This window comes from Miscanthus floridulus, chromosome 1 (assembly GCF_019320115.1).
Source record: "Miscanthus floridulus cultivar M001 chromosome 1, ASM1932011v1, whole genome shotgun sequence".
NCBI classification, from domain to species: Eukaryota; Viridiplantae; Streptophyta; class Magnoliopsida; order Poales; family Poaceae; genus Miscanthus; species Miscanthus floridulus.
In genome coordinates, this window is record NC_089580.1 from 195,994,154 (window position 1) to 196,010,111 (window position 15,958).

The following is a 15,958-nucleotide window of genomic DNA, read 5'->3' on the forward strand; positions in this document are numbered from 1 at the left end:
TTTTCAGAATAAAAGATCGGAAGGCATGATTGATCAGGAATTTTGCAATAGAATAATAAGCTAGCTAGCTGACGAGGCAACACGCTAAGATGCTTTTCAGCAAGACTACTAGCTCACTCGATCGCTGCATCTCGCATTGCATCATCACCACACAACATTCTAGTAGGGTGAGCTCTTTCCCAGGGGCAGAGACAATGTAATAATATAATAATATCCTGAGGAAGCTTAGCCAAGTGGGAGTGGAATTGTTACTCTTCCATCGCGTCCGCTCCACAGCTCCCAAGCCCCAACTTGCGAGCTCGTATAAATGGCGAGCATGGCCGCCCAGATTCTAGCTGTCATACAAGCCGGGAACCAGAGAGAGCCCAGCACTCCATAGAGATAGCTAATAGATTAGCTGCTGCAGTCATCATATATAGATAGAGCTTACTAGTGTCATATATATATAGCTAACCAGCGCTAGCTAGGCAAACTAAGGCGGCGGCATGGACGCGATCAGCAGCCTGATGCTGCAGGAGGGGTGGAGGAAGGGCCCGTGGACGGCGCTGGAGGACAGGCTGCTCACCGAGTACGTGCAGCAGCACGGCGAGGGCAGCTGGAACTCCGTCGCCAAGCTCACAGGTATGTATTGTAGTGTATGTGTGCTGCATGGCAAGTGTGTTTTGAGTGTGTGTTCGCCACCGGCGTTGTTGCTGACGATCGGCGGCCATGGCACAGGGCTGCGCCGGAGCGGGAAGAGCAGCCGGCTGCGGTGGGTGAACTACCTCAGGCCGGACCTCAAGCGGGGGAAGATCACCCCCGACGAGGAGACCGTCATCCTCCAGCTGCACGCCATGCTCGGCAACAGGCAAGTACACGTACGCATACGACGTACACAATGATGATTGATGAATACACACATGCATCAGTCAGTAATACAATGATGTGAGATGCATGTACATGCGAACTAGATAGAGCCTAGAGTGTGGAGCACACTGTAGCAGATTAGATTCCTCTCCGGAACTGTAGCTGATCGATCTTTTTCATCCCATCATCTATCGTGTGCGCCGGCTCGTTGGTGGGCGGCGCCTAACCTTGCTGGGAAGGGAAAACTGAAACGTGTCGTCGTGGTGACGCGTGCGTGCAGATGGTCGGCGATCGCGCGGTGCCTGCCGGGGAGGACGGACAACGAGATCAAGAACTACTGGCGGACGCACTTCAAGAAGGCCCGGCCGTCGCGGCGCGCCCGGGCGCAGCTGCTGCACCAGTACCAGCTGCAGCAGCAGGAGCAGCGCCGCCAGTACCTCCAGAGCCTGCAGCTCCTGCAGCAGCAGCAACAGCAGCAGCAACAGCACCAACAGCAGCAGCTGCTGCTCCAGCAGCAGAGCCAGCAGCAGCTGGAGCAGCAGAGCCCGCCGGAGCCTGATCGCCAGGCCATGATGGCGATGATGGACAGCCTGCAGAGCACGGGGGAGTGCTACTGCAGCCCAGTGTCGCCGGTGCTGGTGCCGGAGCAGTGCTGCGCGCTCCCGGCCGACGACGATGCGATGCTGTGGGATAGCCTGTGGAGGCTGGTGGACGGGGATGGATGCGGCGACGGCGACGGCTCCAGCGGAGGCGGCTACTAGCCGGCTAGTACGTACGTGTGCGTGTGTATGCCAGTGTAAAGAAAAGAAAGTGGAAGAGGAGGTTCTTCAGGTTTCAGCTGCTGCAAGGCAAGGATACTGCTAGCGGTAGTAGAGACATGCTAATTTTCCTATGAGAATAGTTGATCATGCTTCATGTTTTTTTCTTTTACCCATGAACCATGAGCAAGTGGCATTGTATCAAAGGGCCCTCTGTTTATGCTATCCTGTTACAAGGTTGAAATACCTTCATGTGTAACTTTGGTTTCAAGAATCAAGATCATGTTTTAGCATGTATTTATTATTATCTGCACCAGTTTATCGGGCTCAAACTTTGTCAAGAAAAATTACAACAACAACTGCTGAGTGCCTAACTCCTAGTACTTGACAAAATTGCATGGGGAAGGTCAAGGTGTTATGTTATATATGCACCTGTCAGTACAACATCTTAACAGAATCTGCATTCTTAGTGAGTTCCCTTAGCTTACACGGACAGTCTGTCTACTAAAGGCTGAACAGCACCAGCAAAATCAGGCACGAACTGGAAGTTCAGGTTCTATTCTATATCTAGAATTGAAAGTTTATCAAACTTTGGTTAACATGTTCCGACAAGTACTTATGGTTTAATACTATGGAATCTGCATAGACTGAACTTGATTTGCAGTAGCTCTTTAAACGAGCGAATCAGGCGTAAGAAACAAGATCCGAAGAGGCTATCAGATTCAGACTGTTTTATATAGCCTAAAAGAAATATACCCAAATGATTTCACCCCCAAAACTAGCTTGTGCTTATTGACCAGAATTCAAGGGACAAGTTTATGTACAGAAAAAAAATCCTTTCCAAATTTCAACCATGTACACCAAACCAATTTATATCCCAGGACTTCTAGCCCCGTATCTGCTATAGAATACTGAAAATGGAAGTATCAGCTGTAGGAACAAACTAAAAAATGGACAGTTTACATTCACCTAATATTTTGACAGTTATAGCTAGACCTGCGTCATGATCAGGATGCATCACAGGAGTTGCTCAGAGAAGGATTTTGTTGTCCTGGACCTGGATGACCGGCTGAACCTATGTGGAGACCTCTGTGAAGGCGCCACAGTTGGGGAGCGGTTCAGCATGTCAGCAGTGGGTGGCTCGAGAATCTGAGAGCGCTGCAGCATGTCAACCATGGATGGCGTCTGATAGGTATGAATAGTGGTAGTGATCTCTGTTGAGTCCCCACGTGCAGTTGCTCTCTGCCATGAGTGTGAGCTCAGGCCGGACAGCATGAAAGCCCTGCCTGATTCCTCGTACCTCCGCCGGTTCTCCACTCTCTCCTGCATCTCCCTCAGCTCCGTCATCAACGCCAGGCACTGGTTGTCTGAAGATTGTGCTGCTTGTGACTCCAGTATCCTCCTACGGGCTTCGAGGATTGCCACGGCCTGAGAGAAAGCACCTACCTCAGCTGCAGCCCGTGCGGCAGACATGTCCTCTGTGGCGTGAACACGGTGCCACTCACGCTCAACCTCAGGAGACATTTTGCAGTCCACATGATGTTCAGGGCGCTGAATTCTTACTTCCTCACCATGTACTTCGATGTTCTCCATAGTGATAGCGTCATGATACATACAGCTTGGTTTGATCAGCACAGTCTGTCCCTGTGCAGCTGGGACATGTAGAGTGAGCAGAAACCCCCTCTCTTCTTCTGCATACAGGTCACCAATATCAACTGAACCACCACGTCCATTTTCAGCAACTTGACTTGTATACCCACCAGACTTGATGGAAGTCAGTAGCACACCATTGTCAACACAATTAATGCCCAACCGCATCTCCTTAACCACAACACTCAGGAGGCCACCAATACACTGAGCAAATCCATCTTGGATTGACCCTTCTGCATCGATAAATGAAAATGTGCCACTGGAGATCTCAGCAATAGCATGCATGGCAGCAGAATCATGATCTGAGCCGAAACCAAAGGTGTGGATCTGGACATGATGGCCTGTTCCAGGAAGGATTGAAGGTGGGACAAGGGCACTGTAATCTAGTAGATTCCTGTCAGAAGGGAGTGTATATGTGTCTTGACCATCAGAGAGAAGAATGATACTGCAAACAGGATTCTTCAACCGACGGTCCTCAATCACTTTAGCACCTTTCTTTAACCCATCAGCAATGTTGGTGCCACCACTTGCAACAAGGGAACTGACAGCTTGCAAGGCTTGCTGCCTACTGGGTAATGTCATTCGCCGAAGAGGAAAGAGTCTGCGTGCTGTAGATGAGAAAGCAATCACAGACAGGCGGTCGTTGGGTCCAAGGGTCTGGATGACAAAGCTCATGGCATTCTTCAGAAGTGCAATTTTGGTCCCTGCCATGCTACCACTGACATCAAGCACAGTGACAAGGTCAAGAGGTGCACGGGAGCTCGCTGAGTGTGAAGATTTTGGAGCCCTGAGATGGATCAAGATAGCAAAGAGCTCCTTGGTGACTGATTGTTCAATAGCTGGAAATTCTGAATATGCATTGATTTTAACTGAACCAGTGACAGCATTATGTTCGTCGTTCATATCAGACTGAAGATCTATGTGCTCATCATCATTGAAAATGCCTGCCTCCAGAGTACGGAAGTAAGGCAGGTACTCCTGCAGGTTTCCACTGTATGTATGGGAAAGCCTGCGGACAACAGCCATGTGCCCTTCATCCTGGGGCCAATTTAATGGGTTTACTATAGCTCGTCCATAATTGGCATCTGCAGGTTGAGCGCCTGGGAGTTCTTTCCACTCAGCACGGCAAATTGGGCAGATGAGGTTTCCATGCTTGATATTTGAAGAGATGCAATGAAAATGGAACTTGTGGGAGCATTCAGCAGTGAACAAGGCATGTCCCTGCCCTGATCTCATGCCACCAAGGCAAATGGCACATGTCTTCTGAAATCAAGAAAATTAAAGAAAGGTCACATGTCTAGTATCAGAACTTGCTAACTTAACAAAAAGGCATACACTCTGCTATGACTTGTGAAGTATTTCCTGCATATCTAACCACATCACAGCACTTAAACCTAAAAGGGTACTTTCAGGAATTTACAAAGACACTAAAGAACATGAAAGCAATGCAGATTTTTATACAACTCTGTGGGAACTGCAAAGACGATCTGGAAATGGATTTTACACCTCCAAGTCAGAAAGGTTGTGAAACACAATTTTTTTTTTTTTTTTTGAAACACAAGTTTGAGAACCACAAGTTGCACATCCTGGTACCACCACAGGAATGCCTACTTGCTAGTAAAACATGGCCGACAAGTGTAGTATGCTCAACAACAGCTAGCTATCATGGTTGATCAAAAGGTTATGACATACTAAAGATTCGAGTATAAATTAAGGGTAGATAATAGATTACAGCATGCACCGCAAGGTCTAATAGTTACATGCATGAGCATCCAACTTGAAAGGCATTAAAATGACATATGACTAGTTTAGCATCTTTCTTTCTCTCAAACAAGCAGGCTAATTTATCATAGTTGATTGGCATAAACATATGCTTTTTTTAAAAAAAAAGAACGGGAGGGGCAAACCCCTACTGATTATTATTAAGTATTAACAATGAGTATGCGTAACAATATGAAAATTTATTTCCCTGTTTTGTATATTAAGGATCAGAAGCAAACTATTCTTTAGAAATTACAAGTCAATGAAATCCGGCAAGCTCTATAACCGTGAGTACATGTCACAGAATATCCTAGTTGCAAATTCCACTTTTCCTAGCAGCTGCGGGTCAAATAAGATGCACTGCACCCACCAACCAAGCAGAACACATGGACAGACAAGGTGCAGGCAGCTGCCCAATAAAGAGCTCTTTCCCTTTCAGTAAAAAAGTATGAGCCAGAAAAGAGTTTTTGAGGGGAAAAACTAGGGAAAACCCTTACAGCCGTACAGCACGTGAATCAACAGAAACATGTTAGCCTATGGTTTTAAAAATTGTACCACATCGCCATGTTCCGCTTGGGCTTGGCTGATAAGCTATGACTGAAAGTATTGTTGGCTGATTTGGTGTGAGAGAAAAATATTGTTCGTTGGCTGAAAAAGTACGGCTTATAAGCCAAACAAGCCTAAGCGAACAGGGCGTTTGTATGCACTCATGACTCATGCAACTTTCTTCAGAGTTCTAATAGGCTTGCAGGAAAAATGCAGCGTGGTAAAAAAAAATCATTGAGCTGTATGTTATTGAGATGTCTGGTTTCAAAATTCAATCCAGTGAGTAACCCACCCCGCAATTCGAGTTTGTACTGTTTACTTTGATTTTGTTATCTTCTCCCTCTAATAGTTCTTCAATATAAAACGGTGGGAACGCCTAGCACTAACGAATCTAGATGAAAACGAGGGAGCACGCCAGCATGTGCAATTTGATCAACCTCCAAAGTTAATAGTAGTAGTCAATGGGGATCTTTGACCAGCACCAAACCAAAACCGCCGTCTTTTTTGCTCGGAATTTTACACGGCGATTTGTCCCAAAATCCGGACGAAATCCAACGCCAAAGCAGACATTTCTTCCACATCTCCGGTTCAAACAATTCGGCACGCCACATGAATCGAGAAGAACAGGGAAGGAAAAAAAAAACGATAACGAATCCCCACCTGCTGCGAGCTCCGGCTCCCAAAGCTCGTCAGCCGCCGCACGGACACGGAGGCGGACTCCAGCTTGTCCTCAGACACCGAAGACGGCGCCTCCGCCGCCGCCGCCACCACCGGCGGCGCGTCCTCGATGGCCCTCTGGCGCGCGGGCATGCTGACGCAGAGGCTGGTGGCGAGCGCGCGCTTCGCGCGGGCCCACGCCGCCGCCATTGCCCTCCTCTCGGTCCTCGGAGCACGAACGGCGGCTCCTTCCGAGCGCACCAACGAAATGTTGGCAGTCGGTGCCTGCTCGGTCTCGGCGGAGGAATTGCTGGCTGCGAGCGAGATCAGAAGCGCAGGGCTCGGGGCTGAATGGTTCTCTCCATCGCGGTGGGAGACGGACGGCGGAATTCGCGGTGGCAGCGGGCGCGTGGCGTGCTGGTGTGGTTCGACGTTGGGGTTTTGGTCGTCGCAGGCAGAGCGAGAGCCGGAGAGGCCGTGGAGGCATATAAACGGAGAGGAAGCCGGAGAGAGAAGAGGAGGGAAACGGAACAAAGGAGAGGCGTGTGTTTGACAAATCACAGCTTCCCGTTTTGCCCCTGGGAAAGGTACTGTGGAATATTTTTCGTCATCTTCAATTTCGGCACACATCAGGCCAGTGCCAAGCATAGAATAGGTGATGTAGATTTCACCGGTTCTCATCTAACAATCCATCTAGTTACAATGAGGGATTGCCATAAGTCAACTGTACTCTAAAATTTGGTTATAATAACTATTTGGAGTGATAACGGAACCATGTATACCGGTGTCCGCACTGCATGTAAGACCGCAAGGTCAGCACGCGCACTCGCACACCACGCACGTCCGCGCACGACGCGCACGCCGCGCCTCCGCCTTAGCCGCTACGCCGCAGGCCATGACCGCGCGTAGAGCAGTTTTGTAGGAGAGGTTGCTGAGTCTGTACATGTATAAGTATGAACTCTTGAGATCAATACAATTCGAGGTTCATCTAATCCTGCTTTATGGTATCAGCTCGGGCTTGATCCCCTGTCGCCCAGCGCTCACCTCCTCTTCCGCTGCCCGCCATGGATGTCAATCCCCTGTTCGAGTTCGAGCAGTCCGACCATGGTGGTTCCCCTGCTTCCTCCTCCTCCTCCGGTGCTTCCTTCACTGCGCCGGTCCATCCCTCCGGCGCCGACGCGCCACCACCACCCCCACCCCATGCTCCCGTCTCCCTCCAAACGGTTAACATCAAGTCCCACGTCCCGGCGATCCTCGACATCATCAATCCGAACTACCCCGAGTGGCGGTGCTTCTTTGACTCCGTCGTCGGCAAGTTCGGCCTCCAGTCTCACCTCGCCGCCGCGCCCACCAACGCCAACCGAGCCGATCGGGACTGGGTCATGACCTACCAGTGCCTGGTTAATTGGATGTACAACACGGTGTCGCGCGATGTCCTTCGCATCGTGCGCGTTCCCGGTGCCACCGCCTTCACCATCTGGGCCACCATCATCGACCTCTTCCGTGACCACCAGATGCACCGCGCCGTGTACCTGGAGGCCGAATACCGCAGCCTGTACCAAGGGGACCTCAGCATCACCGACTACACCGCCAAGCTGAAGGAGCTCGCCGACGCGCTGCGCGATCTCGGCCAGATGGTGTCTGAACCGTCCCAGGTCCTGAACATGCTGCGCGGGTTGAACGGGAAGTACCGCCACACCATCTCCACCATCACCTCCAAACAACCACCCCACACCTTCCTCTCGACGCGCTCCTTCCTGCTGTTGGAGGAGCTCTACGAGAGCCAACACGGCAAGCTGGCGGCGCAGCACGCCATGGTCGCCCAAGGCGGCGCCCGCTCCACCAACCCCGGTGCATCCTCTTCTGCCGTCCCTCCCTCCAGCGGCACTCATGGTGGTCCTCCTCCGGGCGGTGGCAACACCGGCCACCAGAACGGCTACGGCAGCAGCTCCGGTGGGAACCGTGGCCGGCGCCGTCGCGGTCGCGGCAATGGCCAGAACGGCGGCGCACCCACCACCAACACTGGTCCACCCTCTACGGGCGCGCGGCCCAACTTCCCCAACACTCCGTGGGCTGCCGGCTACAACCCGTGGCAGGGCATGGTCTAGGCGTGGCCCATGCCCTTCTGCGCGCCAGCGTCCGGTGTGCTCGGTCCTCGTCCCGGCACGCCGAACCAGCAGGCTTTCGTCGCCGCGCCGCTGCCCCCGCCGTCGTACAGCACCCCGCCCGCTGGATCCTACATCGGCTACCCTGGAACGCCGCCCACGTACGAGCCGAACACCCTGCTTGCTGCTCTCGCGAGCGCTGGCGTTCCACCGGCTGGCACTGGGAACTCTGATTGGTTCCTGGACACTGGAGCTTCGTCGCACATGGCCTCTGCACCTGGTAACCTCCATATTGTCCACCCTCTCGCCCCTTCCGGTTCGGTCACCGTGGGCAACGGCGCCTCCATGCCAGTTACCCATCTGGCCGCTTCTTCCATTCCCACTAATTCCTCCTCCCTTGCTCTTCGCAATGTTCTTGTCACACCTTCCTTGATCAAAAATCTTATTTCGGTTCGCTCACTAACTCGTGACAATGCTGTGTCTGTTGAATTCGATCCGAATGGGTTCTCCATAAAGGATCTTCATACCCACCAGGTGAAGCTCCGATGTGATAGCCAGGGCGATCTCTACCCACTGCAGCCGCCGGCACACCAAGCTCTCCACGCCACCACTGCCTCAGTCGACCTCTGGCACCAGCATCTGGGACACCCAGGCCGCGACCAGCTTGCCGCCGCGCTGCGTTCCTTTCCGTTTAGCTGTACAAAGTCCGCAGCTCACACTTGCCATGCCTGCCAGCTAGGGAAGCATGTGCGGCTGCCCTTTAGTTCATCATCATCTGTTAGCTATTTCCTTTTTCAATTGCTTCATTCAGACGTATGGACGTGTCGATGTTTTACCACCGATAGCCTGCCACGGGGGTACCCGGGGCAGTATGTTCAGGCTTTGGCGTATGCCGAACTCGATGGTTAACGCAAGACACAGTCGATTTATCCTGGTTCAGGCCCTCGATCGTAGATCGAGTAATAACCTTACGTCCAGTCGGCGTTAGCCTTTGCGTTGGATTGATTGTCAAGTGTTGTGTTGTACAATGGTCGTGTCTTGTCCCAGGAGTCCTGCCCTCCTTTATATAGTCAGGAGGCCAGAGTCCTAGTCCGTTTACAATGAGATTTCCTAGTAGGATTACTTAATAGCTATACTACTAAGATTACATGGGGAGAGTCCTGGTTGGACTAGATATTCTCTCTCCCTTGCGGGGTATCCTATGGGTCCCGCATCGACAAGCCCCCGAGCACTTCATGGTTGAGCTCCGAAAATCTCGCTTTGCTTCTTCAAGTCTTGTTGAGTAGGAACAAAATGTCATCCGAGTACTTTCTGGAGTGAATCCTTGTAGTGCTTCTTGGGATCTTCGAGTGGTGAGTGCTTTTTGAAGAAAAAGTACATCCACCTGGTTGTAGCCCCCGAGCCTCTCGCTATTTGGAACAAGGAGCTGGAGGATCTTGTCTTGAAGTTGCTCTGATTGTTCATTGAAGTTTTATGAAAAAAGAACTCGAATATGGCTCGTTCCGGGTTCTTTTTGTCGTAGTGTCTTGAAGTGATCTGCGTTGAGGAAGTCTTTTGGTGACATGCGCTTTTTCGAAAAAAAAGTGCACTCACTGAGTGTAGCCCCCGAGCCTCTTGCTATTTGGAACAAAAAGTTGGAGGGTCTTGATTCTTGTCTTCTAAAAATTCTATGGCTATGTATCCTGCTTTCTCCGAGTTCTTCTCTTTTAGAAAAGAAGTCGGATGAAGAGTCTTGATGTGTTGTCATCGTTGTAGTCTTGAGCTTCTTGTATTCTTGGTCCTTTGTCTTTGGTTCCGAGCTTCCGGGGGGTAGTCAAAATGAAAGGCCAAGCTCCCTAGCTTAGTGTTGATTAAGCTATGGTGTTGGTTGAGGCCCCGAGCGTATATCTGTGTTGTTTTGTTTGTGAAGAACTCGGATGCGAGGTCTTGGCGTATTCTTTGATAGTCTGCTGTTGTCAGATGTAGTTGTATGGTGGTGGTTGAGTGTAAATGCCTTTTGTTCATGGGTTGTACTGTGCTGGTATATTCTTCCGAATATGCCCATCTTCGAGTACTGCCTCTTCTCGCCTGAGTCGTCCATTATTGTGTCCTATCTTTTCACTGTGTCCTTTGTTAGGCTTATTTCGTTGGTACTCCTAGTCCATGTGCGCCGATCCTTTGGTCTATAAATACTGTCTCGGAGTGCTTGTTTTCATTCATTGGATACTCTGTTGAAGCCTTGGTGGTCATGAACATGGTAGTTTGTGAAGTAGAGCAGCCCCCGGGCATGTTTTGTAGTTTCTGTGTGTCTTGCCGTAGCTGGAGGAAGTCTTGTGATAGGGATTAGAGGTAGGCTAATCCCGCGATAGCATTGTGCCAGGATGTACGTGGTGGTAGTTGGAGGAAGTCTTGTGATGTGGGCTTCGTTCCTTCATCCGGTAGTTCTGGGTTGATCCTCGTCGCCTGTCTTGAGACCGTCCGGTGCAGATCAATACCATATCCAGCATCACATCGGTCTTGGGTAGACAGATGCCCGCCGGCCTTCTCTGCTCCATGTTGCCCTGCCGTGCTGCCGATTTCCGCCTTGGATGCACTGCGTTCGTCCTTTGAAGAAAATAGTGTAGCTGATGGCGGTCTGTCCTTCCGAGTAGCAATTTGGGACATGTAGTCGTTCCAGAGCCTAGTCGTGTCCGTGTTCCTCTTTGCTACTTTGTTTTTCGTGGTGCCGAGTTCGTTGGGTCTTGTATGATTTGTAATCTTCTATTTTGAAGTCACTTGTAATGTAACGAATCTTGTCTTCTGAGTTATCTTTGACTTTTCTGTTGTGATCCCTGTCGTTCATGAGACTACCGAGTTCTTTCTTACATAACCGGGTTCTTGTGTTCCTTGTGAGGTAGCCCTTTTTTTTCATCTTGGTTCAACGAGTTGTTCTTATAGCTATCTGATAACCCTGTTGTGGTGCTGCGCGGATAAGTCTGAAATCTGCCCGTTGGTTTGTACCGTTGTGTGGATTCATGCCCTCCGTCGTTTTAGCTACGTCAGTAAATGGACCGTTGCGTTCCCACGCTGTGCTTTAACGGGCCTTATGGGCCGTTTGTATCACTGAGAAATCTATTTAAAGACCTTTTATCTTCCTTTCCCTTGTCACCCAGCTCTTGCCTTTAAACCCTAGTTCTCAGAAAACCGCCGCCGTCATTGTCGTTATCGCCCGAGCACCATCATTCTAGCTTCATCCTCCTTAGCGCCTTTGTTGCTTCCGCCAGTTCATGGGAAAGAAGAAGACCGCAAGCAAATCTCAGGCGACCTTCATGGACGAGGAGTCATCACTGACTTTGATTGAAAACCAGGAGTTCGTGGCCATGAGGGCAGCTCAGAAGGTTTGGCCGGCTCCAACAACCAGCGAAGACCAGCTGCGCGAGCTCGTTAGTGATGGCTTGATCCAAAGCAAAGTCATCGCTGAATGGAGAGTTCCGGGCGAGCATCGGGTTCCGGCCCCGGGTCCTGGTGAGATCGTCCTTTTTGTTTCTTTTGTCCGCGCTGGTCTTTGTCTTCCTGCTTCCGTCTTCCTTCATCAGTTTCTTGGGTATTTCGGGGTTAGTTTGAACCATCTAACCCCCAATGCCGTTCTCCATCTTTCTATTTTTGTTCACCTTTGCGAAGCCTTCCTTGGGATCCCTCCTTCTCTATCTCTTTTTCGTTTTTTCTTTCGCCTGAAACCTCAACCCCGCCGCGAGGAAACCAGTGCCCTCGGTGGCTGCGGGATTCAGTTTCGCCAGGGTCTCAAAATCAAGTTTTTTGATTATGACCAGGTCGATTCTGTCAAGGATTGGCGCGCTGAGTGGTTTTACGCTGCCAATTTGATCCCTTCTCTTGTTGTTCACTCCGGATCCGGTCCCGTGGCGAATGACCGGTGGGACAAGAAGCTTGAGTCTCCTGCTGAGATTCAAGCGATCCAGCCACTCCTTGATAGGATTAGCACGCTGAAACAGCAGGGATTGACCGGCTTTGGTATTGTCTCAAGTTTTCTTTGTCGCCGGGTTCAGCCCTTGAAAGAGCGGGAACATCTCGGCTTTGAGTATTCTGGGGCCGAGGATCCTTCACGCATGGTCCCAGCTCTTGAGCTGACCGGTGAGGAGGTACTCGAGCGTCTCCAGAAGATGCTGAAAGGAGTGAGCGTCATTCCTCCTGCCGTCCTTGAGTACTCGGCCAACAACCCGCCCCCAGCTGTGAGTTGTCTATCCTCCTTTTTTTTATTTGAGTTCTTTATGTACTCTTGCTGCGTCCGTTCTTGTTTAGCTTTTCCTTGTCTTGGTGTTTTGTCTTTTTTCGCAGGAGCTTGGGCGGAATTTTGTTGATCCGATCCCCCTTGATGTTCTCCCTGCTGTGGCGGAGACTGGGGATCGTCTAGCCGGTACTTCTGCAATTAGTAAGTCTCAAACTTTTACAGCCCTTCCTGGGGTTTCTTTCAGATTTGATGATGTATATGAAGAGTATGTTCCTCGTCTAGTCCCTCGTGGTCCTCGCAGTGTCCCGAAGAGGGGGCGAATGGACGGGTCTTCATCTGGCTTGCCTGTCTCCAAGAAGCCTCGCAAACCAAGTACTCCCTCAGGTACTCCAGTTGTTGCTAGCATGCTCTTAGGTGAGCACATTTAGTACTCTTTGTTCTTTTATTTTCATGTTTCTCTCTTGAACCGAGTACTTTTCATCTCTTTTTCAGCAGGTGCTCTGGTTTCGCTGGCTGAGGAAGAAGAGGATGATGAAGTTCCCCTCATCATGCGGCGGTGAGTTGTTTTTCATATTCTTGTCGCATTGAATTTTTCCTCTTTGTTTTTAATTTTAGCCTTGAACTTTTTTGAAGTAATCGGAGGTCGGGTGTGAGTTATTCCGAGGCTCTCGCGCCGACTTCTTCCGAAGCTCCGGGGTCGAGTTCTTTGGTTGCCTCTGCCCCGAGCTGTACTGCTCCTCCGGTGCGGAGTTCTTCCACGGCTCCAGCTCCGGCTTCTTCCGCGGCTCTGCTGTCGGCTGTCCCGCTCCCGTCGCTGGGTGGTGGGGACGTCTTCGCCGTCGTGGTTCCCCCTGCGAGGCCTTCTCTTGGCTTCGCAAAGAAAAAAGTAGTCGGGTGAGTAGATTCTTGCTTCATCTTTTTGGCTTTTATCTTCCTTCCTCTGGTTCTTATTGGTGCTTCCTTTTATCACTTTTCAGTGCTTCGTCTTCTCTAATTTCTTCATCGACTTCTTCTCTGCCTCCTGCCGTGCCAACGAGTTCTGAGCCTCGAGACTCACAACATTCTGTTGATGAAGTCGCGGCGGGGGCTTCAGAGCTACCTGGCGGAGTCGCGGACTTGGTCGCTCCAGAGGTAAATGTGGCCGTCGCGCCGGGTTCTTCTGGGGGTTTGGCTCCGGCTTCCCTGGAGGTTGCTCTGGTTGCTCCTGCTTCGCCCCAGCCGGCTTCTCTTTCCCCTTCTTTTGCCTCCGGCGGCCCCTCCCTGTCCGATGACGTGGTGCAACAGTTCGATGCCACTCATCGGTTATCGGAGCTGACCGCAGCCTGGGGGAGCTTGTCGACCCTCGCGACTTCTTTTGGTGAAAAGCTCCAGGTAAGTTTTACTGCCACTTCTCTTTTGCATGCTTGTTTTTCTTCTATCCTTATGCCTTGTTTCTCTTTGCCTCTTTCTGCTCAGTCTTTTTCTCGTGATCATTCTGGCTTCTTTTTCTCATCTGAAAATGAGAGGAAGTTGTCTTCGGAGGTGGACGCTCTGAAAGCCGATCTTGACCTTCTCCGGGTTGAGTTGGAGACGGAGCATCAATTGCACCAAGAGGAGGAGAAAGCCCTTCGCGCCCGGGTAGTGGAGACGGAGAAACAGAGAGATGCTGCGGTGGAGTCTGCGAAGAATGAATGCAAAGGTGCCGCGGGTTCTTGCCTGTTTCTTCTTGTATTTTGACTTCTTTTTCCGCTGACTTGTTCTTTGGTGTTCTGTCTAGCTCTCCGAGTTGAGAAACAAAAGCTCTCGGAGAGTATTGATGAAATGAAGGCCCTTGTCCGTTCTAGTCATAATAGAGCTAAGGAGGTAAATACTCATGCTGAGGAAGAACTCGCCCTTGCTAGGCTGATTAGGCGTGGAGCTGACAGAGATCTTGTGCAGGCCCAAAAAACCATTGAAGGCTTGTCCGGGAAGCTGGCGACGGCTACCGAGAATTGGAATGCCTTGTGGAAATCTTTTCGCTCGGTGGCCGATGTCCTTCGGACTCCAGCGGATGACGGGCAATCTTGGGCGCAGTTCATTCCCCGGATTCCGACTCGTTTCCAAGAGTTCGCGAAGAGGTGTGCCCAAGTATGTACCAAGAATGTGCTGGCCCAGGTCCGGGTCCTTGCTCCAGAAGCGCCTCTCTCCAAAATAGCAGAAGAAGCTGAAAGCCAAGAATATCTTAACGCCGTTGAAAGGATGGAACCCGAGGTTGAAGATCTAGCCAGTAGGGTTGTAGATAGTCTAAATATTGATATTTCCCTTTCTGATGACAACGCCTGACTCGGTTGAGCGTCCTCTTGTAATATTACACTTCTTTTTAAATGAAGATTCTTTATCTTTGTTGAAGTATTCTTTGCATGGGTGTGGTTGAAGTTACTTGACTTGCTGAGTACCTTGTCTTGTTCCCGTCTCTGCTTTGTAAGACAACTCTGTGCGTTATCCTGACGAGGCCCCTTGATTTGTCGAGTACTTTTATTTTCTTCTTTCCTTTGTGATTCGTCGAGTGCTTTGTCCGTGCTATGACTTGTTAGATGTAGATCTTTTGTATTAACAACCTTTCGCCTGCGCTATGTAAAACGACTCGGTATAGAAAGTTGCCTCGACAAACTTCGTTGTCCGAGTGCTTTCTTGAGTGGCGCTTGTGCTTTTGTGAGGAAAAAGTATTCCTATCTGGATGAGGATCTTTTGAAGTTAAATTTCGGTCGACTCAGCCAATTTGCTTTTTGTTAGCTTTTAGCTACCCTCATTGGCGAGTTGAAGCGTTTTTTCAGCTATTTTGCTCTTGGCCGGGATGCTCAGGCATGTTTTCAGCCATTTTGCTTTTTGTTTCGGGTGTTAGCTTTTTAGCTACCCTCATCGGCGGGCTCAAGCGTTTTTTTTCAGCTATTTTGCTCTCGGCCGGAATGCTCAGGCATGTTTTCAGCCATTTTGCTTTTTGTTTCGGGTGTTAGCTTTTAGCTACCCTCATCGGCGGGCTCAAGCGTCTTTTCAGCTATTTTGCTCTCGGCCGGAATGCTCAGGCATGTTTTCAGCCATTTTGCTTTTTGTTTCGGGTGTTAGCTTTTAGCTACCCTCATCGGCGGGCTCAAGCGTCTTTTTAGCTATTTTGCTCTCGGCCGGAATGCTCAGGCATGTTTTCAGCCATTTTGCTTTTTATTTCGGGTGTTAGCTTTTAGCTACCCTCATCGGTGGGCTCAAGCGTCTTTTCAGCTATTTTGCTCTCGGCCGGAATGCTCAGGCATGTTTTCAGCCATTTTGCTTTTTGTTTCGGGTGTTAGCTTTTAGCTACCCTCATCGGCGGGCTCAAGCGTCTTTTCAGCTATTTTGCTCTCGGCCGGAATGCTCAGGCATGTTTTCAGCCATTTTGCTTTTTGTTTCGGGTGTTAGCTTTTAGCTACCCTCATCGGCGG

The 15,958-nt window shown here is 50.3% G+C and overlaps 3 protein-coding genes across 4 annotated transcripts; 2 read left to right on the forward strand and 1 right to left on the reverse strand.

Annotated features, from left to right (window-relative positions):
- Nucleotides 1-259: 259 nt before the first annotated feature.
- On the forward strand, nt 260-1,899 carry LOC136449483 (transcription factor WER-like). The gene is made up of 3 exons (XM_066449533.1): nt 260-621; nt 718-847; nt 1,127-1,899. Exons 1-3 carry the CDS (start codon nt 486-488, stop codon nt 1,605-1,607), a joined length of 747 nt encoding a protein of 248 aa, XP_066305630.1. The 5' UTR covers nt 260-485; the 3' UTR covers nt 1,608-1,899.
- A 483-nt stretch (nt 1,900-2,382) lies between these two features.
- On the reverse strand, nt 2,383-6,710 carry LOC136449470 (E3 ubiquitin-protein ligase WAV3-like). 2 transcript variants are annotated; one of them, XM_066449523.1, is made up of 2 exons: nt 6,222-6,710; nt 2,383-4,514 (listed from the first exon to the last, which is right to left on the reverse strand). In XM_066449523.1, exons 1-2 carry the CDS (start codon nt 6,426-6,428, stop codon nt 2,622-2,624), a joined length of 2,100 nt encoding a protein of 699 aa, XP_066305620.1. In that variant the 5' UTR covers nt 6,429-6,710; the 3' UTR covers nt 2,383-2,621. The 2 variants fall into 2 exon arrangements, with proteins under 2 accessions (XP_066305620.1, XP_066305611.1); XM_066449514.1 differs by having other exon boundaries at nt 2,383-4,517; nt 6,222-6,709.
- Nucleotides 6,711-7,282: 572 nt separating this feature from the next.
- On the forward strand, nt 7,283-8,326 carry LOC136469600 (uncharacterized). The gene has a single exon (XM_066467728.1). It carries the CDS (start codon nt 7,283-7,285, stop codon nt 8,324-8,326), a length of 1,044 nt encoding a protein of 347 aa, XP_066323825.1.
- The last annotated feature ends 7,632 nt before the right edge of the window (nt 8,327-15,958 follow it).

Excerpts from the sequence above, each read along its gene's own strand:
- LOC136449483 (XM_066449533.1), top strand. The coding sequence starts at position 486 with ATGGACGCGATCAGCAGCCTGATGCTGCAGGAGGGGTGGAGGAAGGGC. Across the intron at positions 622-717 it reads CTCCGTCGCCAAGCTCACAG|GGCTGCGCCGGAGCGGGAAG; the intron begins GTATGTATTGTA and ends GCCATGGCACAG. Across the intron at positions 848-1,126 it reads CACGCCATGCTCGGCAACAG|ATGGTCGGCGATCGCGCGGT; the intron begins GCAAGTACACGT and ends GCGTGCGTGCAG.
- LOC136449470 (XM_066449514.1), bottom strand. The coding sequence starts at position 6,428 with ATGGCGGCGGCGTGGGCCCGCGCGAAGCGCGCGCTCGCCACCAGCCTC. Across the intron at positions 4,518-6,221 it reads GGAGCCGGAGCTCGCAGCAG|AAGACATGTGCCATTTGCCT; the intron begins GTGGGGATTCGT and ends TCTTGATTTCAG.
- LOC136469600 (XM_066467728.1), top strand. The coding sequence starts at position 7,283 with ATGGATGTCAATCCCCTGTTCGAGTTCGAGCAGTCCGACCATGGTGGT.